A 24,735-nucleotide genomic window follows, 5' to 3' on the forward strand; every position below is an offset into this window, starting at 1 on the left:
CAGGATCTTCTTAATGTCTGTACTGAATATGGTGTACAATATGACATTGAGTACAATGCTGCTAAAAGTGCTGTTTTGATATGTAGAACCAAGCAGGATAAACAGCTAAATTTCCCTTTTTTTAAACTGGCACAAAAAACTCTTGAAGTTCATAAAAAGGTGAAATACCTCGGTCACTTTATTACTGAGCAAATGAATGATGATGATGACATATACAGACAACGATGTAAGCTCTATGTGCAGGCAAATACTATTGCACGCAAATTCAGCTTTTGTTCACTTCCAGTTAAAGTGGCTTTGTTTAAAGCGTATTGCACACCGCTATATACTGCCCCCTTGTGGTCATCCTACAAACAATGTAGCATGCAGAAGCTGCATGTTGCATATAATGATGTGATGAGAATCCTTTGCAGGATACCTAGAAGTGGTAGTGCCAGTCAGATGTTTGTAGCTGTGGGTGTCTGGACTTTTAAAGCACTTTTAAGAAAGTTAATGTTCAATTTTAGAGAACGACTGGATGGTTCGAGTAACAGTATAATTTTAGCACTCACAGATCCAACACTGAGTGGTTCCCGTTACTCATCCAGTCTGAGAAAGCACTGGTTAAAGTTTTTGTGTATTTATTGATTTATTTTAAGTAATTGTGTTTTATGTATATTATGGTTTTATATTTTTACAAATGCTTTATATACTTATTTATATACATATATATATATTTAATGGTTTATACCTTGTGTTGGGGGGTGTTGTGTGTGTGTTTCTGTCTTGTTTTTTATGGACATGAAGTCTTCCAATAAAGATTGAATTGAATTGAATTAACTGAGCACCACACAGTAACACAGATGTTTTCAGAGCATCATCACAGCAGTCAGCATTACAGTGCTCACCCTCCTTTGTTTCACAGTGTGGCAGGTGGAGCTGACGGACTGCATCCTCAGAGCATGTGATATTGAACAGCGGCCCTGCAGCTGTTTTTCCAGCTGGCTGAAGGAGGCTCTCATCCCATTGGTTAGTCTGGTACAGCAGCTCCGCCTCCTGAGCCATAACAAACACCAGTCTGGTCAAAGTACACTGGAACACACCTGGACCAGGACACCTGAACCTGTAGGACACAGAAGGGCTGAAGCACTTCAACCAGCCTGTATGAGCTAAGGTCTGATCACCTCCCGCTGTATCACACGTGTCATGTCACATCATTACATACATGTTATCAACCTAATGTGAAACTAGAAGCACCTGTAGGGAGATTTGTGTGGATTCAGTTTGTACTTCAGGGGTGAAGCTTGATGGAGGCTGGAATTCAGAGAGGAAACAACATCAGCTGTTTAAAGCAACAATAAACAAGTAAGCAGTGAAGAAACTACATGGAGTACACATTATTGATCTGTACATACGATGACACTAAATCTTAAACCTTATTGGCTGTCTGGCCTGACTGATCTGCCTTGTGCTGTAACACATATGACACAGTTTCTGTGCTGAAAGCCTCTGTTTTTGTTCCATAACACAATAATCAGATCCACGTGCATTTCTCTCACCTCTGTGTCATCCTGAGACAAATCAAGCTGTGTGTCTAATGAGTCTGGATTGAGTCTGACCTCAGAGTCACCTGATGAGAGACAAACACTGAATAATTCAGGATTCCCTGGAACTCTAACTGGTGCTGTTTACAATCATATTCATTTGTTAGTGGTTTTCTAACAAAATACAAACTGTTTGTGAGGGATTTCTCTTTCTTCTTTAGGGACCCACCATCTTCAGCTGCAACCTTCTCACTCACTAAAAAGATTTAAAAAGTATTAAAATATTTTGACCAAAACCAGTACCTAAAAAAAAAATCATCAAAAAACGAGCAAACATAATTTATAGATTTTTGCAGAATGAAATAAGTACAAACTAGCTGTCACGTGATATGGTATTGATGAAATATTAATGAACATGACAAATAGACTAAGTACTCACTGGTTTTGTCTCTGGAAGATTTAATAGTCTTGTTATTGAAACTGCAGACAGTAACGTTAAAACGCAACTGATTAATATGCACTAAGTCAACCCAGAGAAACAGAAGAAAACAGACTTTACCATGAAGATCCTCAGTGTGGATCAGTATAATATCAGCCTGATGTCTGAAGTTTAGTGTCAGCACAACTTTCACATCATATTCATCTCAACACAACTAAAACATGCTGACTGACCTCAGAGTTTCAAGTCCACATCCTGGACTCTCCAGAAAACCACACAGATGCTTCACTCCTGAATCCTGCAGCTTGTAGTTGTAGCTCAGGTCCAGCTCTCTCAGATGGGAGGGGTTGGACTTCAGCGCTGCTGCCAGATAATCACAGCTGATCTCTGACAAACCACAGCTCCACAATCTGTATAAAGAATGAAAGATGTAAGTTTATTAGACAAAGTGTGAGCTTGGAATCATTCAGTGTTTCATCATCTGTTCAGAGCTGAAGAAGGTTCAGAATGTAGAAGTTTAGAAAATGGAAACTCCAAACAGCTGAAGCCAACAGGAAGCAGCTTCAAACAAATACAAAAACTCTTGTTTTTCTAATTTTTCACATTAAAGTCGTACAGTTATCATAAAACCATGAAAAGACTTAAAAAGGGTTTATGCTACAGTTTTATCCAGCGTCATCTCCCTTCAGATTTATGATCGTCATGCATTATTGGCGATCAAATCTGCTATGGATAATTTTCAACAAAACAAGGTTGTTTTTCCAACGCAGTTTGAGCGTAGCACAGCAACCGGCTTATGTCCATTCTTGCTGATCAGCTCATTTTTTGCTTCAGAGGCCTCATTGGAGGAAGAGAGCTGGCTTTCTTGTGCTGCTTTGGAGAGAAGTGGATCTTCGGGGGCCTGTATTCCTGGGTTGCTGCCGGTAAAATAATCCTGAGACTTGCCAGACCTGGACCTGGACACAGCTTCGGACATCGGTCCCACACTGCTATCCATCATCAACAGTTCACTGAGGCAGGGTTGTGTTCCATCACATTTTAAACATGCTGAGGTAACTCCTCTTTTAAAAAAACAGAATCTAGATCCTAGCTCTACTAGTAATTATCGGCCTATTTTAAAATTGCCATTTATAAACAAATTACTAGAAACAATTGTAGAAAATCAGTTTAGGTCCTTACTATGCAGATTACAGATTTTTGACCCTTTCCAGTCTGGCTTTCAAAAGCAGCACTCCAACGCTCTCTTAATGGTCTATAATGATCTATCAAGGGCTTCTGATACAAGGGATTGTTCTGTGATCATTTTGCTTGATCAGACCTCTACATTGGAGAGACCAAACAGCCACTTCACAAGCGCATGGCACAACATAGAAGAGCCACCTCCACAGGACAAGACTCAGCAGTCCATCTGCATCTTAAGGATAAAAAACACTCTTTCGAGGATGCCAATGTTCACATTTTGGACAGTGAAAGAAGCCATCTATGGCCACTGTGAGCGACCATCTTTGAACAGAGGCAGTGGTTTAGGACACCAACTGTCTGCCATCTATAATCCAGTTTTGAGTTCCCTCCCCAGACGCCTTAACACCCACTCACATCCTGGGCCATCTGACCTCAGGAATTCGCATGATAAGGTGGAGCCAGGTTTCACAATGAGCTCACCCAAAACCCTGGCTGATTGGGACCCACACCCAGCACAACATCATATTTAAAATCATATTCATCTCAGCACAATTAAAACATGGTGACTGACCTCAGAGTTTCAAGTCCACATCCTGGACTCTCCAGAAAACCACACAGCTGCTTCACTCCTGAATCCTTCAGGTTGTTTCTACTCAAGTCCAGCTCTTTCAGATGCGAGGATTTGTTCTTCAGTGCTGCTGCCAGATAATCACAGCACATCTCTGAAAAACCACAGTTCCTCAATCTGTATAAAGAAGGTTCAGAATGTAGAAATTTAGAAAATGGAAACTCCAAACAGCTGAAGCCAACAGGAAGCAGCTTCAAACAAACACAACAAGAAAAAAAATTGTGAATTTTTCGCTGTTTCACTGTTAGTGGGTTTAATCATTCCTGCTGCACTGTTTGTCCTTACTCTGACTCGTCACATGTTTGGAGGCATATTTGATGTTTGCTCTTCTGGAAAATATGGAATGGAGACACACTTCAGTCTTTATGGACCTGTTTCTGTACCTGCCACCTCCATTCTAGATGTTTGTACATCAGCTTATGAAATCCTGCCTGCTGTTGAAGTCTAGCATTACCCAGCAAGCCGTGCAGCAGTGTCAGTTTGTAAATGCGAAATAATTCCTGCTCCAAACTGTTTCTGTTTCACAGATTGCTGTGTCCTGTAACCCTTGACCTGCTAAAGCAAGTCAGCTGTGGATTATTTGTTGTTGTGTCTCTGAATTAGGAAAGGTCGGCAGGCTGCTTGCCGCCCTGTGGAGGGCTGCAGCCTAGTGTAGCCTAGAGTGTCACTGTTTGAAATGTGAACATTGTTCTGCTACAGTCAATGGACTAAACCAGAGAAGAAGAAAACAGACTTTACAATGAAGATCCTCAGTGTGGATCAGTATAATATCAGCCTTATGTCTGCAGTTTAGGGTCAGGCACAACATCATATTTAAAATAATATTCATCTCAGCACAACTAAAACAAGGTGACTGACCTCAGAGTTTCAAGTCTACATCCTGGACTCTCCAGAAAACCACATAGTTGCTTCACTCCTGAATCCTGCAGATTGTTGCTACTCAGGTCCAGCTCTCTCAGATGGGAGGGGTTGGACTTCAGTGCTGATGCCAGATAATCACAGCTGATCTTTGACAGCCCACACCAAACCAATCTGTATAAAGATGGAAAGAAGTAAGTTTTAGTAGACAAAGTGTGTTCTTGAAACTATTTATTGTTTCATTATTTCATCTGCTCAGAGCTGAAGAAGGTTCAGAATGTAGAAGTTTAGAAAATGGAAACTCCAAACAGCTGAAGCCAACAGGAAACAGCTTCAAAAGAACACAACAAGAGAAAAAACTCTGAATTTTTCACATTAAAGTCGTACATTTCTAACAAGAGTATTTTAAAGGCGGCGTCACTGATGATTGTCTTCTATTCAATTAAACGTTGGTTTTCCACATGGTAATGGTTTTAATGATGCACAAAAGACTGAGTGCAAAGAGCGAGTGAGGAGGATGACAGTGAGATGGTACAAGAGAATCAAGAACCTGGCGAGGAAATGAGCAGGAGCCTGTTGAACTGAAGCTTTCACAGAGACGTCTTTTACTGCACATAACCAGGACACAGACTCTTAATCCTGAAATTTGGATGACCTTTCTCTCTTTGTGTTCACAAATGATGCAATAACTCTGTGACTGTCCTGGAACTTTCAGCAGTATTGTTACATCCTTTTTCCACAGCTCTTATGACAGCAGTGTACATTCACTGCAGGCACAATCTGCCTCTGCTTCAGCACCGTTTATGATGCACAAACTGCAGGAACCAAACTCATTCTGGCTCATTTGAATTATGTCTGCATACAAAGACACTTTGAAACTCTCATCAGTATGTTTCCTGGCCTACTAGGAGGGATCAAACTCTGGATCTTTTTTCTGGATCAGTTAAGGATGCTTTTCCATCCGAAGAAAGACCAGCACCATACTTGTTGTGCATAAAAGGTGGGAACATCAGCGCTGCCACATGGGCACAACACTGCATGAACAAGGACTCAGTACTTCCAATAAAGGACTAGGACAAAGAACAGGTGAGTGAGAAGACCCTGTTGGTGTGGACGGACCATCAGGGTGATCCTGGAAGCTCAGTCCAATCTGAGGCCGTACCGTGTAAACTACGTGAACCACAGTTTCTTCACAGACTTTAGCCAAGTGAACATCTGGAGATCCAACAGTGCACGAGCTGCAAGCGATCAGCTGTTTTCTCATATACACAGATTCTCTCATCAGCTGCTGTGATGTGCATGCACTTCTCAAATCTGCTTGAGCAGCAGTATATCCTTGATGTTGTTCCTTTCTAACCAAAGATATGGGACTGAGCTCCACTGAGCTAGTTCTACTTTCATTCAGATATAAACTGCTACAGTCTGCTGCTCATTTCTTTGCTACCATCACAGGAGCTCTTTATTCTGTTCTTCACTCTTATTGGTTCTTTGTGTGCTTGTTTTTAGAATAGTAGTCAGTCTTATTGTTCAAAGAAGGCAGTCAGTTGTAACTAAATGTAGCTGCTACAAGTAGTTTTTTAAAACTTTATATTTATTGGGTATTTTTTTCCTGGAAAGTGGCCGCCGACCCCGAATCAGATGTGGATGAGGCGGTGTTGTGGGAATCGTCAAATCCGAGCCTCCAGAGTGTGAGGACAATGGCTGGAAAGCCTCAGCTGAGCCTCTAGGGGGGTCAGGTTGGATCCTGGCAGCCCTCACCCTGGGTGCTGGGACAGGCACAGGAGCAAACTGGACACCGGTCACCCCCACCCGAGGGACAGGAACGGCTGCAGGAGTAGGCTGGGTCACAGCTGCCCTCACCCTGGGAGCTAGCAAAGGAATGGGTGATGGCTGTGCGTCAGCAGCACCGTCCAGAGGAATTGGTACCGGTGCGGGGACGTGCTGAGCCCTAGCTGCTCGAGGAGCTGTTGCAGGGACAGGCTGAGCCTTTGCTGCCTTCACCTGAGAAGGTGAAACAGGTGAAGGTGAAGGCAGAATCTGAGCCGCTGTGCTAGCAGGAAAAGTCTGAGCAATGGGTGTGGAAATAATGACTGGATGAGTGATACTGACAGGTTTAGAGGTGTGAATATTTTTAATAATGGCCTGGGATGATGAAACAGTTTCTTCGGCGGCAGAATGGTGAGTATTAATTGGATAGTCCAGAATGTAATCACAAAACACAGTCTTTTGATTAGGTAGATGGTGAAAAGTCTCTGGCTTGCAGTGAGGAGTAAGAAAGGGAAAGTACTGCCTCCTGCCACTCGAAAATGTCTGAGTCCACTGGGTCACAGACGTGTCTTCGTGGCACGGGTCTTGTCATTCTGTCAGGGATGTGTGTGGATGAGAGGAAGAGATAACCCAAATGCAGGACTCACGGTGAGAGTTGGAGTTTATTATAATGACGGGACGAGCAGAACGTATGATGGCTGAACTGACTGAAAGACTGGCTGGCTGAACTGAGTACACACATGCTGAGTAGACAACATCAATGACAAAACGCTGGACCGAGAGAAACTGAGGGTTTAAATACAGGCTGGATGGTGAGTGATTAGAAACTGGTGAGTAAATGGCTGAACTTAATCTGAGTAAAGACACATGGAAACAACTGGAACAGCAAAACAGGAAATGAGAACGAGTGACAAAATAAACTGAACATGAACAAACTGAAAACACTGGTTGAGCCACCCAGGAACCCTGACAGTCGTTCCATAGTATGAATTTCGTGTATTATTTCTGTCCAGTCAGAAACAGTTGGTGGTTCCTCATTCAGCCATTTATGTGTTATAGCTTTCTTGCTGGCTGCCTGTAGTATCTGTAGCAGTTATCTATCCCGTTTCTTCAATCTGGTTGGTATATTGCCTAAACAAAAAGACACTGAAACTCCGTTCAAGCTGTGACCCAATTATCTGCTTAGTGTGTTCAATCACAACTGACCAGTAGGGGGAGATTTTAGAACACTCCCAAAAGACATGGAAATGGCCTGCCAAAGTATATCCACATCTCCTCCAACATTTCCCTTGGTCAACATTTTTGCTTTGGAGTTCTTTAATCTTAGGTGTGATTAAAAAACAAAACAAACCTCATAGTTTTTTTCCAAGTGAATTCTGTCCATAGTTCTAAACTTAATGTAGGTGGTAGACAACAGTTTCCTTTCTTTTTGTAGTGCTGAGTAGATCATGGAAATTAGTTTTTTTTTTTAGCAGTTTCCCTTTGCATATATGTATAAAAATGTGGACTAGAGATCTTCCCTCCTTATGCTGGGCTCACACTGTGCGATTTTTGGCCCATTTTGAGCCAATTTTTGAGTCGTGCGACTGTTTTGGTGATCAGCCTGATTCTGGCCTTCATCGTGCGTCGTGCATCTGTAACAGTGTTTATGTGGTGTTAAATACCACTTGCAACAAATGTCAGTGTAATGGGGAAACAACGCCCCCCCCTTGGTGTGGCTGGCTGCATTAATCGCTGCCAGTCTGCCGTAGCCATACGAGAGGTGAGTTGTATTGTTCCGCCCACGATATAGCTAAGTAGTACAGCACATAAAACATGTTTGATTAGCTGATGGGCACCAAGTGTAATAAGTGCTTAGTGGACACATGTCCAACACCAGTTTATGTACTTTCATTTGTTTATTATTGTGTAAAACTGTATGCTAAAGTGGAATGCTAATGGGATGTTCTGCCGTAGTGTGCTGTGCGGAGTGGTGTGTGGTGAGCCTGTCCACTGATAAAACACCGTTGTTTCCATTCAGGCAATAAAGTGGCAACGATCGATAAGAGACTCCTTGTCTTCTTCAACACAACGCAGAGTCGAGGAGTCTGCTTGGGCCGAACTGTTGCAGCGGGATGAAGCAGAAACCGGTTACACGTCGTGTAGTATACGTGGGGTAACGAGAAGCAATTAACACCTCACGACCAGCTCCCGATCATAAATCACTTGGTCGTGAGGGTGTCACCACAGCCGCTCACACTGCGCACGCGCAAACACATAAACGTCGGTGAAAAAGATGGAGTAGCACAGCAGTGCAACGTGTGATCTGAACACAAGGGATGGAGGCACTTGTAGAACTCATCCGAGCCTTTTCGATGTGGCCTCACAAAATTATCACGACTGCAACAACCGTGAAAATAGTTGGATTTACACTGCTGCTCAATCACAGCTGCCTGATCAATGTTTTTCATTAGCTATTTAGCAAAGTTGATGGTGGTGGTGTGCGTGTCTGTGTGACAGAGAGGGAGAGAGAGCGACAGAATTTCTGTTATAACTTTTATTTTATGGAGGCACAGTGTGAGCACTCGGGTCAATCAGAGCATCGGGCCGTATAGTGTGAGACCTGCATCGTGACCTACGAACTTCTAACCCCTGCGAGTCAATTGTACAGTTTGAGCAGGAGCTGAATAACGCGACTGAAAAAAATCGCACAGTGTCTGCCCAGCTTTAGACAACAATCTCCATATTAAAATGCAATTTTAATTGGAGATATCTAAAATAAATAAATAAATAAAAATCACCTCTCCTCAAGATGTAATTGACTGACATTTGTTGGAAGGTATCTAAACCTTTTTCAGATGATATTTTCCGGTATGCAGTGATACCTAGGTTGCACCAGTTTTTAAACCTACTGTCAATATTTGCAGGGGTGAATGCTGTGTCATATGCTGGCCACCATAGTATTCTCGCGTCTCTTTCTAAGATTTTATCTTTAAGTTCCCAAAACCAGATATTTTGGTACTTTTATGCAGTAGGATACTAGCTGGAAGAGGGACATGAATTTCCACCTGGTCTATTTTTTTCCATCTGGTGTCACATGTTGGGTTGCACCATGCAATCAGGACTCTGAGCTGTGTAGCTTTATAAGTTTTCTAGACATGCCTCCTTTATTTCTAGGTAACTCTAATGTCTCATACTTTATTCTATTCTCCCCCCACCTCGACGGGCAATGCCAGGAATAAATAAAGCAGTTTAGGTAGTACCGTCATTTTTATTAATTCAATCCTGTTATGCATATTCATTGGCAGTAGCAACCATCTGTCAAAATCTGCTTTTTTTTATATTTATTAAAGATTGATTTATTGCCTTTCCAACAGCATTTTAACCAGCAGGAAGAGAGAGTTCAAATAAAATAGAGGAGGAAATTAATAAAAAAATTTGAGTGTATAATAGTAATGTATGTACATCGTATATGAACAGTGTTAGGGAAACGCATAGATATAGTTATATATACTCTCCCATGTAGATCATTCAGATATTATTACAGAAAAAAAAATATATATATATATAGATAAATAAAACAAAGGTATAACATAGTGAGACATTAGGTTTAAGTGCATTATTCCAGGGCTTCGGGCTGAAGTTTAGTCCAAGGGTGTCAAGTTAGTTAGAGAGGCATCCGAGCTAGCGGTTGCAACGATAAGCTGTGTCCTCTTCAGTTCCAGTCCATTTAATTTCACATCTCTTCTCCTGTCCTTCTATTTAGCAGTCCAGCACTCGCATGCCCCCCAGGTTCTCTTTAACAGCTGCAACACTACTTCTCCCATACAGGTTAAATGGATAGAGTCATTTCTGTTCACTATCGATCATCTCCTTACTTTCCAAGAATAACAAAAAATTTCCCCACATTTTTTTAAAGGAAGCATGTTTACCCTTTATCATAGACGTAAGTTTCTCCAAAGCAAGGGATTTTGACAGTGTCAATAACCAAGTTCTCGAGTGTGGTCTACTAATGGATCTCCATGATTTGGCTATGCTATATTTCGCCTGTAACAGGCAGAAGATTGTGGTTTTTTGGTTAACTTTGCTCAGCTGGATTTCAGCGGGGAAAATTCCTAGGATGCATAGTTTAGGACATAGATTGAGCTTGACACTTGTAATATGTGCAATTAAATCTAAAACTTCTTTCCAAAACTTTTGGATTTCTGAGCATTCCCACAGGCAATGCATCAGTGTGCCTTTTCCCCCACATTTAACACATATGTCCGGAGTTTTGGGGTCGAATTTGTTTAATAATGTTGGAGTGATATATGTTCTCAATAACCATTTATACTGGATTAGTTTAAATTGGGTGTTTATAGATTGTGTTTGGGCTTTCAAGCAAGCTTTTTGCCATTCCTCTGTAGTTATTCTACACTCTAAGTCTTGACACCATGCAAGTCTTTCTTTTTCTGAGAACGTTTGAGAGCCATCTCTGAGATTGCTGTAGAAACGGGATATTAAACCCTTCTTCAGCTGATGGTTTATTGCTATGTCCTCTAATGAGTTTAGAGTGGGCAATGTTAGGGATTTTTGAGTTTTTGAAATGAAGCTTCTGATTTGAAGAAATTTGAAAAAATGTTTGGTTGGAATGCCAAATTTCTGTGTCAAGCCATTAAAACATAGTAGGGTGTCCTTGTCAAATAGGTCTGCAACTTTGCACAGGCCTCTGACGGCCCACATTTTAAAGCCCAAATCTTTCCAACCGGGTTTAAAGGCCCTATTGCCCCAGATAGGTGAGAATTGGGATAGTGCTGGGGTTTCATTTTTAAACTCGAGTGCGTCGAACCACACACGGATGGTATTTTTAACAAAGAGGTTTGATGTATCTTTCATCAGATCTTTATACTTTGCAGAGTACAGGTAAATGCTGAGTGGTAAGGGGGTAGTACTTGTCCTTTCTAAATTTACCCAGGGTAAGGTTGTTGTTGAAAACCAGCATGAGGCCGCAGAGAGCTGGGCAGCCCAGTAGTACCATTTGAGGTTTGGAACACAAAGACCTCCCCTGTCGTATGGGAGATATAGTAGCGAGAGGTGCAGTCTGGCTCGTCTGTTATTCCAAATGAATTTAATGAATATTGTTTTTGCCTTTGTGAAGAAGTCATCTGGAGGGTTGAGAGGAATAACTTGGAAGAGATATAAAAATTTTGGAAGAACGTTCATTTTGAGAATATTTACACGTCCAATCAACGAGATTGGTAGCATAGACCATCTATTGATTAAGTCAACAACAGAGTTGATAGTAGGAGAGTAATTTGCATCTACCAAATCATAAATTTTTGGAGTGATTTTTATACCTAGATAGGTAAGACTGTCTCTGGCAACTTGAAACATTGTTTGAATAGGTGGTTTAATTCTTTCAGAATGTTTAAAGAAGAGGATGGCCGACTTGGATTCATTAATTTTATAACCGGAGATATTGCCAAAGAAGTTAATTGTTTTGAGTAGCTGGGGAATTGAGCTCTCTAATTTGGACAGCATTAAGATAATGTCATCTGCGAATAATCCAATTTTGGACTCAATATTATTTGTTCTAATGCCAGAGATATTTTGATTGTTCCTTATCGCAATAGCCAGTGGTTCTATTGCTAGGACGAAAAGAAAAGGCGAAAGGGGACAGCCTTGACGCGTACCTCTACCTAGATAGAATGGTCCAGATATGATGTTGTTAGTTCTAACTGAGGCTATAGGTTTATTATATAATATTTTGACCCAGGTCATGAAATAAAGCCAAATTGAGACAGTACCTTATAGAGATAGTTATGTTCGACCCTATCGAAAGCTTTTTCTGCATCCAAGGAGAGCAGAGCCATGTCTGGATGTTCTGAGTTTGAGTAAAGTACATTCAGTACTCTGCGAATACCATGCTGCGCTTGCCGGCCTTTTATAAAACCATTCTGGTCAGTATCAGCGAGAAGATGAAGGTACCGTTCAAGTCTGTTTGCCAGTACTTTACTTATTATCTTGGCGTCAGAGTTTATTAATGAGATTGGTCTATAAGATTCACATTTTGTAGGCGGTTTCCCAGGCTTAGGGAATACCGTTATGAGTGCATTACGCAAGGAGGGGGGAAGCTCTTTTAAATCATAACTTTCCGCTAGCATGTCGTATAGAGGGCGTACTAATTTGTCTTTAAATATTTTGAAAAGGTCTAGTGGGATTCCATCTGGGCTGGGAGTTTTTCCCATTTTTAATTTATCAATTGCAATCGACAGTTCACTCATAGATAACTGAGAGTCTAGTTCACATCGAGCTTCTTCAGACAGTGAAGGGGTGCTTATTGAGTCAAAGAAGGATTCTAGTGATTCTTGAGTCGCATCTCCTGTTGAGGTATATATTGTGAGTAGTAGAGTTCAAAGAGTTCATTTATTCTGTAAGGATCTGTGGTGTTTTCGTCTGCAGTTCTAATTTCATTTATTGTTTGTTCGTTCAGTAGCGTTTTTATGCGCCATGCCAAAAGTTTTCCTGCCTTTTCCCCCTGGTCATAGTAGGTCTGTCTCAGTCTAAATAGTCCTGCTGAGGCTTTCTCAGTAGTTAATTTATCATATTTTGAGCAGTTCAACCCCTAAATATTTAATTAAGTTCGTATTCCAACTACCCTTTAGGAGTTTACAAATATATTTGTTTGGTTTATATTTAGAGATAAGAAATTGAGTTTTGTGAAGGTTTAATTTGTACCCAGAATATGAGCCAAACATATTGAGCAAAGATAGTAATATTGGTAGGCTAATAGTGCGTTTAGTAACAGTCACAAGGACATCATCTGCATATAAACAAACCTTGTACTCTTTGCCATTGATGATAACACCTGTAACTTCCTCGCATTCTCAATGGCCTGTGCCAATGGATCAATAAACAGTGCAAATAGAGCAGGGCTAAGAGGACAGCCCTGTCTATATCCTCTTTTAAGAACTAAGTCTGAGAGGTCCCCATTAACGTTTATCCTTTTATAAGGAGAATTATACAAGGACCTCAAACAACTAATCATCTGGTTATTAAAACCAAGGTGTTTTAGAACCCAACATAAAACTCCCATCTGACGGAGTCAAAGGCTTTTTCAGCGTCAAGGCTAAGAACTACCATCTCTATGTTTTTGATATCATTTATTTGATGAAGTGCCCGTCTTATGTTATCATGTGTTTGTCTATTCTTTACAAATCCTCTCTGACCAGTATCAAAAGTTCAGGGAGTATAGGTTCAAGTCACTTGGCCAATATTGTTGCAAATATTCTATAGTTTATATTTAATACTGAGTCTGTAGGAGCTATATTTGGTTTTGTCTTTTCCAGACTTTGGTATTACAGAGATGAGAGCTTGTCTCCAATATACTGTTAGTCTTCTAACCATCTGAGTTTCATGACTGCCTCCTCAATTTGTCTCTCTTTTCCCTTTTTCTTAATAGGTGACCACATTAAAAATTTACCTCTGAGAACTGCCTTAGCAGCATCCCATAACACAGCGGTCCCCAACCTTTTTTGCACCACGGACCGGTTTATGCCCGACATTATTTTCACGGACCGGCCTTTAAGGTGTCGCGGATAAATGCAACAAAATAAAACTAGTACCGGTACCGAAAAAAAGAAGATTTATTCATAACACACGTGAAAAGACCCAGGAAAACAGAGTAAATGATAAAAACGATAACAAAATAACGCTGAAAACCGATAAAAACCCTGAAAAAAATACATTTCACACCTGAGCCTCAACTCTCGCGGCCCGGTACCAAATGAATCACGGACCGGTGCCGGTCCGAGGCCCGGGGGTTGGGGACCGCTGCCATAACACACTGGGTGAAATGTCTCCACTGTTATTATCATTCATATAGTTTTTAAATTCATTTTCTACAGATTTACAGAACTGAGTTTCATTGAGAAGGCTGGAGTTAAATGGTAAATGGCCTGTATTTATATAGCGCTTTACTAGTCCCTAAGGACCCCAAAGCCCTTTACATATCCAGTCATCCACCCATTCACACACACATTCACACACTGGTGATGGCAGCTACATTGTAGCCACAGCCACCCTGGGGCGCACTGACAGAGGCGAGGCTGCCGGACACTGGCGCCACCGGGCCCTCTGACCACCACCAGTAGGCAACGGGTGAAGTGTCTTGCCCAAGGACACAACGACCAAGACTGTCCAAAGGGTCGCTTTACGCCTAGTGTCCAAGTGTAATGTCAAATAAACTCCAGCATGATCTGAAATGTCTCTTACTCCTATATCACAATCAATAACCCTGTGTCTGTCTGAGTTGAGCATGAAAAAGTAGTCCAGTCTAGAAAACATCGAATGAGAGTGAGAAAAAAAAGAAAAACGTCTTTGGATGAAGATCTCCCCATACATCCACCATGCCTAGTTCTTTAAGCAATTTATTTACTTGATTTGCTTCAGGTAATATCTTTTTTGTTCCTGTTGAAGAGTCTAATGGTGGATTAAGGTGAATGTTCCAGTCACCCCCACATATTATCACCCCAGATACTTCTGCACATATTAAATCAAAAACTCTTTTAATCAATTGCCTGTCTCTTCCTAGCGGTCTGTAAACATTTAACAGTGTAACCTCTTTATGGTTAATAAAACCCTTCACTAATAGGTACCAGTTTGATCAACTAGTCCCTGAATGCAATTGACACCCTCTTCTTGACGAGAAGCAGACTTTAAAATTGACATTGGGACATCAGTGGTTCGCACTAAAGCAAGAACACCACCATTATTTCATGCGGCTACCATATCGGCGCCAGCTGTGGTCTCAAGGCTGGAGCTGAACATAACAATCTGTGTTTAGACTCTTCGTTCCAAACGCTCTTGTTCACTTATCTCCGAGGCCGAGCGCTGGATGAATAGCTGCAGGGCAGGATGGCTGTATCTGCATCAGCTTACTTCTCACCCCTTACCCACCGCTGTGGCTTGTAACGTGCTTCATGATGTTGTGATGTGGACATTTATGTGCTCTTTGTGCAGAGGAGTTTTTTGTTTTCTGTTGTCATGCTGTCCTCCCATAGGAGCGCAGCATGAGTAGAGCTCCCTCTTCCCCTCCTCAACTTGCCCATTGTATTGTACATTTCAGTGTTTTTCCATAATACTACCAGCCTCCGACTTGACTCCGCATGTGATGTAAGGTCGGGGGGGGGGGGGGGGGGGGGGGGGGGGGTTTATGAGGAGAAATATGAATGTCTAAACAGCTGATTTAAGAGGCTAAATGACCTCCTCAACAGGCCTCTGGAGTCTTGAAGTCTTCTTCAGGAAAACAGGAAACAGGAAAATGTTGCATTACCGCCACCAACTGGTGTGGAGTGTGGACCGAAATGACAAAAAAGTAAAAAATAAATTCAAATCCTCCCAAACAAATGGGTCTGCCTTAAAAACCAAAACTTGTTTAACTTTCACTTATAGAGTTCATGCGAAAGAAATCAATCAAGTCCAGGTTCACTTTCATATCGTCCAGCTTTGTGATTAGATGTCTTCTTTCAACATCATACTTCTGACAATGCAATAAAACATGTTCGCACACTAATATCCATATCTACCATCGGTCTCCTTGTTGCTTCTTTTGCTCTCCTATATGCCATTTCACTTCCTTCAACTCCATGATGCACTGATACCCATAAGAATGTGACCATAAGCCACATCATAATATATCTGAATAGTGTTTGCTGGATCTCAATCAGAATGTCAGGCCTGCATTTTGAGTGACTGTCTTGCAAACTGGCCAGTGACGAGCTCGAGTCCGAGCATATGAGTCTTGAAGTTCTCCAGAAGCCTGCTAATGAACTAATCATTTGATCCAGGTGTGTTCACCCAGGGTGAGATTTAAAACCTGCAGGACACCGGCCCTCGAGGCCGGGAGTTCGACACCCCTGCTTTAGCCAGATCGGCGCACATGCAGTAATGTACAAGCGTGGGTTTTTCAGCCAAAGGGTCATGATTACTTACAAAGATGAGGAAAGTTTACATTGGCCATAAAGTTACATTGGTGATTGTAAAGAGGAAATCCTCAGATGGTACTCACGTTGTGTCGGAATGTAATTTTTCCTGAATGCATTGTACTCTCATCTCTCTGTTGTAGCGTGGCGCCTCTGCAGTTTCCCATGGTGGTCGTTTCATCCTTGTCCTCAGCAGTTCTACTACAGGGATCAGGTTTCCACCGTCCATCAGTCCTCTTCTCCTCTTCGCCTCAGATCGGCAGCCACCTCCTGTGCTTCATTATAGATTACCAGTCCGGTGTTAAAATGAACTTAAAATGAACCTGGATAGAGTGTCTGGAAACGAAGGCCTTTTTCTTTTAACGCTCTTCGAATAGTGGCGTATCCCTTTCTCTTCGCCAGGGTGTCACTGGTATAATCTTGCTCAGAAAACACGCATTTCCCTTTATACTGAATGTGTCACGTTTCTGGGTCATTTTGACCCAGCATTTTCTCTTTCTTATATTTTGGTGTCTTTCTTTAGTGATGCTGTTTTGATTATTATTATTATTCTACATTTAGTTCAGTGTCAAGCCTGCGTCTTTGTAAATTGTTTCTTGTTTCCTGTTTTACTTTGAAGGTTCATGTCTGATGTCAGTGTGTTCAGTTTTACTCCCCCCCCCCCTGTCTCATTAGCCCTGATCTCTCCCAGCTGTGTCTCCCTCCTGTTTCACATTCCCTGATTACTCCCCTGTTGATATATGCGTTTTCCTTTGCTCTCTGTCACATCCTGTGTGTTTTGTCTTGTACTCCGGTTTAGTGACTCAGTTCCTGTGTTTCAGTTCCTATGTTTTGTTTTGTTTTTGTGACTTATATTTATGAGGCGTTTTTCCAACAATAAAAGCTGCGTTTAGTCCCATCTTTGAGAGTCCTGCGTTTGGGTCCTTTCCTGCCTTTTTATTTTTGTCTTTTGTTATCCATGAGTTTAATCTTAAACTCAAGGAAACATATAACAACAGATCTTGGGTTCAATTCCTGCGGAGGCTTAGGGCCTAACAAGCGGTGACATCTTTGTATCCCTAGCGGGGTGTCAGGAAGTCCCAGCTCAGTCTTAATAAAATTGTCAATAAATTCCATTATATTATTTCCTTTCGCTCCCTCCGGTATGCCATGAATACGTACATTATTTCTTCATGAGCGTGCCTCCAAGTCTATTAGCTGTGCCCGAAGGTGCTCTTGTAGTTTAAGTGTATGGGAGAGCATGTCTTTCACATCCATACCAAATCCTTCCATTTCAGACACTCTCCGTCCAGTCTCCTCAATCCTTTGTAGAGATGGACCGATCCGATATTACGTATCGGTATCGGTCCGATACTGACCTAAATTACTGGATCGGATATCGGAGAAAAATAAAAAATGTAATCCGATCCATTAAATATCACGAAAGCACCTCACAAAACTTGCAACACGCCGTAACTCACCTCAGAACGTTAGCACGTCGGAGCAGTATGCATCACGTGATAGAGCGGCTGTGGCATGCGGGACCTGTCGGTGGTCTGGATAGCATGTGGAGCTTCGCTAGCAACCCGGCATTTCATCTCCGACAAAGTTATCCCCGAGAGAAGTAAAGCAAGTGTGTAAGTTCATCTCTGAATGTTTGTAAAGCATTCCTGCGTTAAGCTTAACAAGCGACTGCCTCTCCTGCTGCTACTTCAATCATGAAACTGCTTAATGATCAGCTGATCGGCTTTTCTGTCGCGACTCCGTCTCTCTTCTTTGGTTTTGGCCCACTTTGCACCAGGGCATTAACAGGGAAAAGGGGGCACAAAGACATACTTTTCTTTCTTATTCTCATTTAAAATGTCTAGCTTTTAATAAATAATTATCTGACACACAAAGTTTTAATTTGATGTAAAATGAATAGAAGTCAATTACTGTATATAGTGACTATTAAGTCTAATATATATACCCTAGTAAGCTATAGTACTTTTTCCTTTGGGAAGGTACCATCTGTGCAGTCTGCAATTTTGTTGAAGAAAGATGTTGAATCTATTTAATATTTCTTGAAAAATAATTGATTTCTGTGCATTTTTTTTCACACTGCATCAAATTAAGGTTGATTACGTTGATTAAGCATCATGAGGTGGAGCGTGAGGGGTGGTTCCCTATTTTTTATTTATTTATTTTTGTTGTTGCTGGGAGTTGGAACCCTATTAGTTAGGTTGCTTAATATTTATGCTAAGTACTCTTTAAAATACCAGAATAGGGAGGATGGTGTAGGTCTAAGTTTATTAGATTGATCAGTATTGCTGAACTATGAAATATTTTTTTTTTGCATACAGGTATAACAGAATAGCTTTAGTGTAGTTGTTGTTTTAAACTTGAGTATGAACTTATACAAAATGCAGCAAGATATTTAAAAAACAGTTTTGTTGATTAAAGAACATTATATCGGATTCATATCGGTATCGGCAGATATCCAAATTTATGATATCGGTATCGGTATCGGACATAAAAAAGTGGTATCGTGCCATCTCTAATCCTTTGAGCCATTTCTTTCAAGTCAGTGTTGATAACACTGAGCTTCTCATTCATCTCCTCTCTCAACTTTGATAATTCACGGGGGATATCAGACTGAGTGGGTGTAGTCATTCCTGCTGCAGTGTTTGTCCTGATTGAAGTGACCTCACACTGTTCTCTGTAGAAATGATATCAGTCTGACTCGTCACAAGTTTGGAGGCATGTTTATTGTTTGCTCTTCTGGAAACTCTCAGTATAAAATATGGAATATGCAAAGGAATGGAGACACGCTTCAGTCTTTGTGGACCTGTTTCTGTACCTGCCACCATCATTCTAGATGTTTGTACATCAGCTTATGAAATCCTGCCTGCTGTTGAAATCTTTATTTATTATTCTCCAGCTGCTTCACTGTCACGTTGTAAGCGGAGCTGCCTGAGCCCCGCCCACACAAAAGCTTCCAAACAGCAGACACATACCTGACCAGTTAGCATTACCCAGCATGCCGTGCAGCAGTGTCAGTTTGTAAATTTGCAATAACTCCTGCTCCAAACTGTTTGTTTCACAGATTGCTATGTGCCGTGACCTTTGACCAGCTAAAGAGAGTCAGCTGTGGATTATTCACAACTGTGTCTGATACTTAGAAATTTGAGGAAGAACGGTACATAGTTAATCAGAGTCCCCTCTCTCTGAATTTGGAAAGGTCGGCAGGCTGCTCGGCACCGTGTGGGCCATGGGCCATGGGCCATACTTTGAATATGACTATTGGAAATGTGAACATTGTTCTCCTACAGTCAATTAACTAAACCAGAGAAGAAGAAAACAGGCTTTACCATGAAAATCCTCAGTGTAGATCAGTATAATATCAGCCTGATGTCTGCAGTTTAGTGTCAGCACAACTTTCACATCATATTCATCTCAGCACAACTAAAACATGCTGACTGACCTCAGAGTTTCAAGTCCACATCCTGGACTCTCCAGAAAACCACACAGCTGCTTCACTCCTGAATCCTGCAGGTTGTCCAGGCTCAGGTCCAGCTCTCTCAGATGGGAGGGGTTGGACTTCAGCGCTACTGCCAGATAATAACAGCTGATCTCTGACAAACCACAGAGCTTCAATCTGTAGAAAGAATGAAAGATGTACGTTTATTAGACAAAGTGTGAGCTTGAAATCATTCAGCGATTCATAATCTGTTCAGAGCTGAAGAAGGTTCAGAATGTAGAAGTTTAGAAAATGGAAACTCCAAACAGCTGAAGCCAACAGGAAGCAGCTTCAAACAAACACAGCAAGAGGGGAAAAAAAACCTCTGAATTTTTCACATTAAAGTTGTACATTTATCATAAAACCATGAAAAAGACTTGAAAAAGCTGTGTTTTCCATTCAAGGAACCACATGGCTTCACTTTTAAAGGTGAAGTGAGAAAGAAATGGACATATTTGAAGTCCAACACCTTTTTTCTAGTAGCTAGTAAACAAACTACTAGCTCATTTTCCTTCCGACAAGTCATCTTCTGACCTGGACTAATAACACAGGTCTCTATGTGGAGCTGGCTGTGAGACCAGTGCTCAGGGAGCGTCTACAAAGTGCAACACTGAAAGAAAATCAGACACAAATTTGCTTCCCGCACTTTCACACAAACACCTACTGTCATAATTTTTACCAAACTCTGTGGATCCTTTATTGAAAATTCTAATGTGACTCAAATGGTCAGACAAAAGAGGGTTATAAATAAATATGATAAAATGTTGTATATTAAAAGGAAGTTGTTGAATCATTTTCCTCATAAACCAAACATGATTCACAAACGTGTTTTTACAAATACTTTGATCTGCAGGATAACCCAGATGTTTAAAGGCATTTTACTCACGCTGTGTGAGAGTCAAGTTATTACTCAATATTTATGGATAATGTTTTTAAATTGGGCAGAAATTCAATTCAATTCAATTCAATTTTATTTATATAGCACCAAATCACAACAAAAGTCGCCTCAAGGCAACTTTTGTTGTGATTTGATGTAACTACACTAAGCTCAAATATCCAACAGGCATTTAATCCCATTTCAGTTTGGCCTCATCCTGGGCCAGATTATCCAACACACACTGTGACCACAGCTGGGGTCCATTGAAGAGACGGGAAACAAAACCAACAAAATAATAAAGAGCACCATTTGATTTTCTTACATTTTAGCTTTTCAAGCCAAGCATACTAAAAACATGAGCATATGTTTTCTGATAAAATGATGTCACAGGTAGAGTAAATTGGTGATGTTACAGCCTTTCTCCGCTCTGCTGCCGAGGCTGTTAGTCTCTCCCAAACTCAGCTACAGGACTTCCAAATGAATGAAATCAGCAGAAGTGATGTGGCCCACATACTGGCCCCTGTGCTGGCTCATGTATGGATTACCTCTGGCAAACCTGATCTGGGCCACTAAAGGGCCGTCATTTTTTGTGGTATGTGGGCATGTATAAGTTGTGTACAGCTAAGTGCCAGTTGTAGACACACTTCTGTCCCTGTGCTGGCCCAGAACCGTTTCAGCTCTGGCCCCGATGTCAGCCTAATGTGTACCTTAATCAAACCATGTAATAACAACATGTGCCGGAACATAATAGTGCAAAAGTAACATGACAAACCTCTGTTCAGACAGTGAATGGATTGACTCTTATATAGCACTTTTCTGGTGGTCTCCCGGATTACTCAAAGTGCTCTATACAACATGCCACATTCACCCAGTCACACATTTTCTCTAAACAGAGTGCTTCCTAACAATACACAGTCACACTCTTGACATGCAGACTGGAGGAGTCAGGGATTGAACCACTAACCTTCCGATCAGTAGGTGACCTGCTCTACCTCCTGAGCTACAGCCTCCCACTGGGAAAGATGAGTAAACCGTCACTAGGTTTTGGATAAAGTGTACACTCACAAATCTGTCAAACTGCATTTGAAACGTTGTCTACTATAGCAGTATAGTATTGCAACATGGCATTTGGGTCTTCTAACTAAAATAAGATAAGATAAGATAAGATAAGATAACCTTTATTAGTCCCACACGTGGGAAATTTGTTTTGTCACAGCAGGAAGTGGACAGTGCAAAAGTTATGAGGCAAAAATTAGAATACAATAAGAATAAATACAGTACACAACTGTACAGAATAGAATAAAATAAAATACTATATACAGTAGAATAAAATAAAATAAATATACAATAAGATAAAAATAGAATACAAATACAAATACTATATACAACTGAGTAAAATACAACGATGACAAAAATAGGAAAATAGGAACGTAAATAGTGCCATCATTGCCAGACCTGGCCCACATCTGGTTGACATACACCCTGCCATGACACCAGTCAGTCAGAAGTGCCAGCTTGATGCCAGATCCGGGCCAGACCTGTTTTCTATGAGCCTGGGCCACATAAACCAAACCACATATGGCATGCTATCACATAGACAGTACCATCTATGCCAGGCCTGGCCCATATTTGGATGACATACGTCTTATGCCAGAAGTCAGCCAGCAGTGCCGGCTTGACACGGCTTGCTATATGGGTCACATTCACAGTGGATTGTCACTCATGAAAAAGCTCTGGCTGCTTCATTTCTGATTTCATATCAGAGACTTTAAAGCTTCAGTTAAGCTGTACTGTGATGCTTCCTTTCCATATTCCAGTGAGGCCTTCATAATGATTTCACCTGTTCTGTACACACACTGTGTGCCCTGTATGTCTAATTATTGAAGAAGGAATTATTGAAGAAGGAAAAGAAGCCGAGCATTCAAATCCATCACACATTTGTGACCAGGGCTCTGTAAGCTGAACATCCAGCCGTGGCCACATGGAGCCATCATGGATGGATTTAGTGTGAACAATAAAATAGGCAGTGATGTTTCTAAATCTGATCAGTAAAATAATGACATTAAAATGATGTGATTACATGGAACTGGCAGATCCTGGTTCAGGCTCCAGTCTGCAGTGATGTCAGCTATCATGTCCCACCTTCACTGGAGGCCATCTTTGGCTTTATTGTCAAATTCTACTCTGATTGGCTGGCCTGGAATCCCTGCTACCCATAATGCAACAGGCGTCAGACACAGGCAAAGGGGAGAGGTAAGTGACGGACTGATGAGAGGTAAGTGACGAATGGATGAGAAGTAAGTGACAGACGGGTGAGAGCTAAGTGACGGAAGGTGGGTTTAAATCTGGGACTCTCCACCATTTGACCTTAGAACTGAAGAAGCTTCTCGGATGAGAGGTGAATCGTCTTCAAGTAACTTAAAGAAGTCCAGACGCTTTTCTTTCCAAGCTCCTTAGACCACGTGCTATGGAGTTTTTACATGTTTTGGAGTTTTTACGTGTTTTGGAGTTTGTACATGCTTCAGGGTTTGTATGTGCTTCAGAGTTTGTACGTGTTTGTACGTGCTTTGTCTCTTGGGGCCACCGTAAATATACTATTATTTATTCACTCCACATAAAATGTAATAAATAAATCATATAATACAAAAACCAACTATTTACATTTTGGTTTAAAACAAAACATATCCATGCATTAGAATGGCCCAGTCAAAGTCCAGATCTAAATCCAATCGAGAATCTGTGGCAAGATCTGAAAACTGCTGTTCACAAACGCTGTCCATCTAATCTGACTGAGCTGGAGCTGTTTTGCAAAGAAGAATGGGCAAAGATTTCAGTCTGTAGATGTGCAAAGCTGGTAGAGACAGACCCTAAAAGACTGGCAGCTGTAATTGCAGCAAAAGGTGGTTCTACAAAGTATTGACTCAGGGGGGCTGAATAATTATGCACACCCCACTTTGCAGTTATTTATTTGTAAAAAATGTTTGGGATCATGTATGATTTTTGTTCCACTTCTCACGTGTACACCACTTTGTATTGGTCTTTCACATAGAATTCCAATAAAATTGATTCATGTTTGTGGCTGTAATGTGACAAAATGTGGAAAATTTCAATTCAATTTAATTCAATTTTATTTATATAGCGCCAAATCACAACAAAAGTTGCCTCAAGGCGCTTTATATTGTACAGTAGATTGCACAATAATAATAGTTCAAGGGGGCCAAATACTTTTGCAAGCCACTGTATACAGCAAATAATAAACAACTCAACACACTGGGTTACAGACCCAGGACCGTGACAAAAACGGCCATTTCTCATTCTACAACTCCAACAACTGTACATGAATTATACTTCATACACAGATCCACAGTCTCTGATTGCTCTGAAATCTCACTGACAGCCAATAGAAATAAAGAAAAGTCCAGACATACAGTCACACTCTACAGCCTCATCTGTACTGACTTCATCTTCACTGACTGATAGAGCACAACATTGAACCTGTTGAGGCTGAAAAACTGTCCTGTCAAACATCTCCCCGTCACCACTCCACTTCTGTCAGCCTTTAAATGAAGCCTGCTCAAGTCTGTCACTTCTATTTGGAGCCAAAAGGAAAAACTGTTGTTCAGTCCTTTGGAGAGACACAACATTTCTGAAACCACTCAAATTTCTTCGCATTTGTCTTCAGACACATCCTGAACATTTTTGAACAGAAGTTTCAAACATCAATCAAATTTCTTAAACATAGAAAAACAACACACTTCAGTCAGTGAACTCACCTCAGAATCTCCAGTTGACAGTTTTGACTCTCCAATCCAGCACATAGAAGCTTCACTGCTGAATTATGCAGGTTGTTTTCACTCATGTCCAGCTCTGTTAGATGGCAGGGGTTGAACTTCAGAGCAGAGGCCACAACTTCACAGTGAGTTTCTGAGAGTTCACACTGAGTCATTCTGTAATTATAGAAAAAATAAAATGTGTTATTATAAAAGCAGGTTTGAAGATGGCGCCCAATGTATGTGGATGCTCATCTATTGCCGTCAGTTTT

At 41.1% G+C, this 24,735-nt stretch overlaps 1 protein-coding gene across 1 annotated transcript in view; it reads right to left on the minus strand.

The window, feature by feature from the left end:
- LOC143421852 (NACHT, LRR and PYD domains-containing protein 12-like) overlaps positions 1 to 24,735 on the minus strand; it is a 46,909-nt gene that overhangs the window by 5,055 nt on the left and 17,119 nt on the right. The window contains exons 4-11 of the mRNA XM_076891967.1: positions 24,467 to 24,640; positions 19,781 to 19,954; positions 4,631 to 4,804; positions 3,716 to 3,889; positions 2,196 to 2,372; positions 1,963 to 2,003; positions 1,539 to 1,609; positions 888 to 1,179 (exon numbers count right to left, since the gene is read on the minus strand). Of these exons, the coding sequence (XP_076748082.1) occupies positions 888 to 1,179; positions 1,539 to 1,609; positions 1,963 to 2,003; positions 2,196 to 2,372; positions 3,716 to 3,889; positions 4,631 to 4,804; positions 19,781 to 19,954; positions 24,467 to 24,640 (1,277 nt within the window). The remainder of the gene's footprint in view (positions 1 to 887; positions 1,180 to 1,538; positions 1,610 to 1,962; positions 2,004 to 2,195; positions 2,373 to 3,715; positions 3,890 to 4,630; positions 4,805 to 19,780; positions 19,955 to 24,466; positions 24,641 to 24,735) is intronic.

Source organism: Maylandia zebra, linkage group LG13 (assembly GCF_041146795.1).
Source record: "Maylandia zebra isolate NMK-2024a linkage group LG13, Mzebra_GT3a, whole genome shotgun sequence".
NCBI lineage: Eukaryota > Metazoa > Chordata > Actinopteri > Cichliformes > Cichlidae > Maylandia > Maylandia zebra.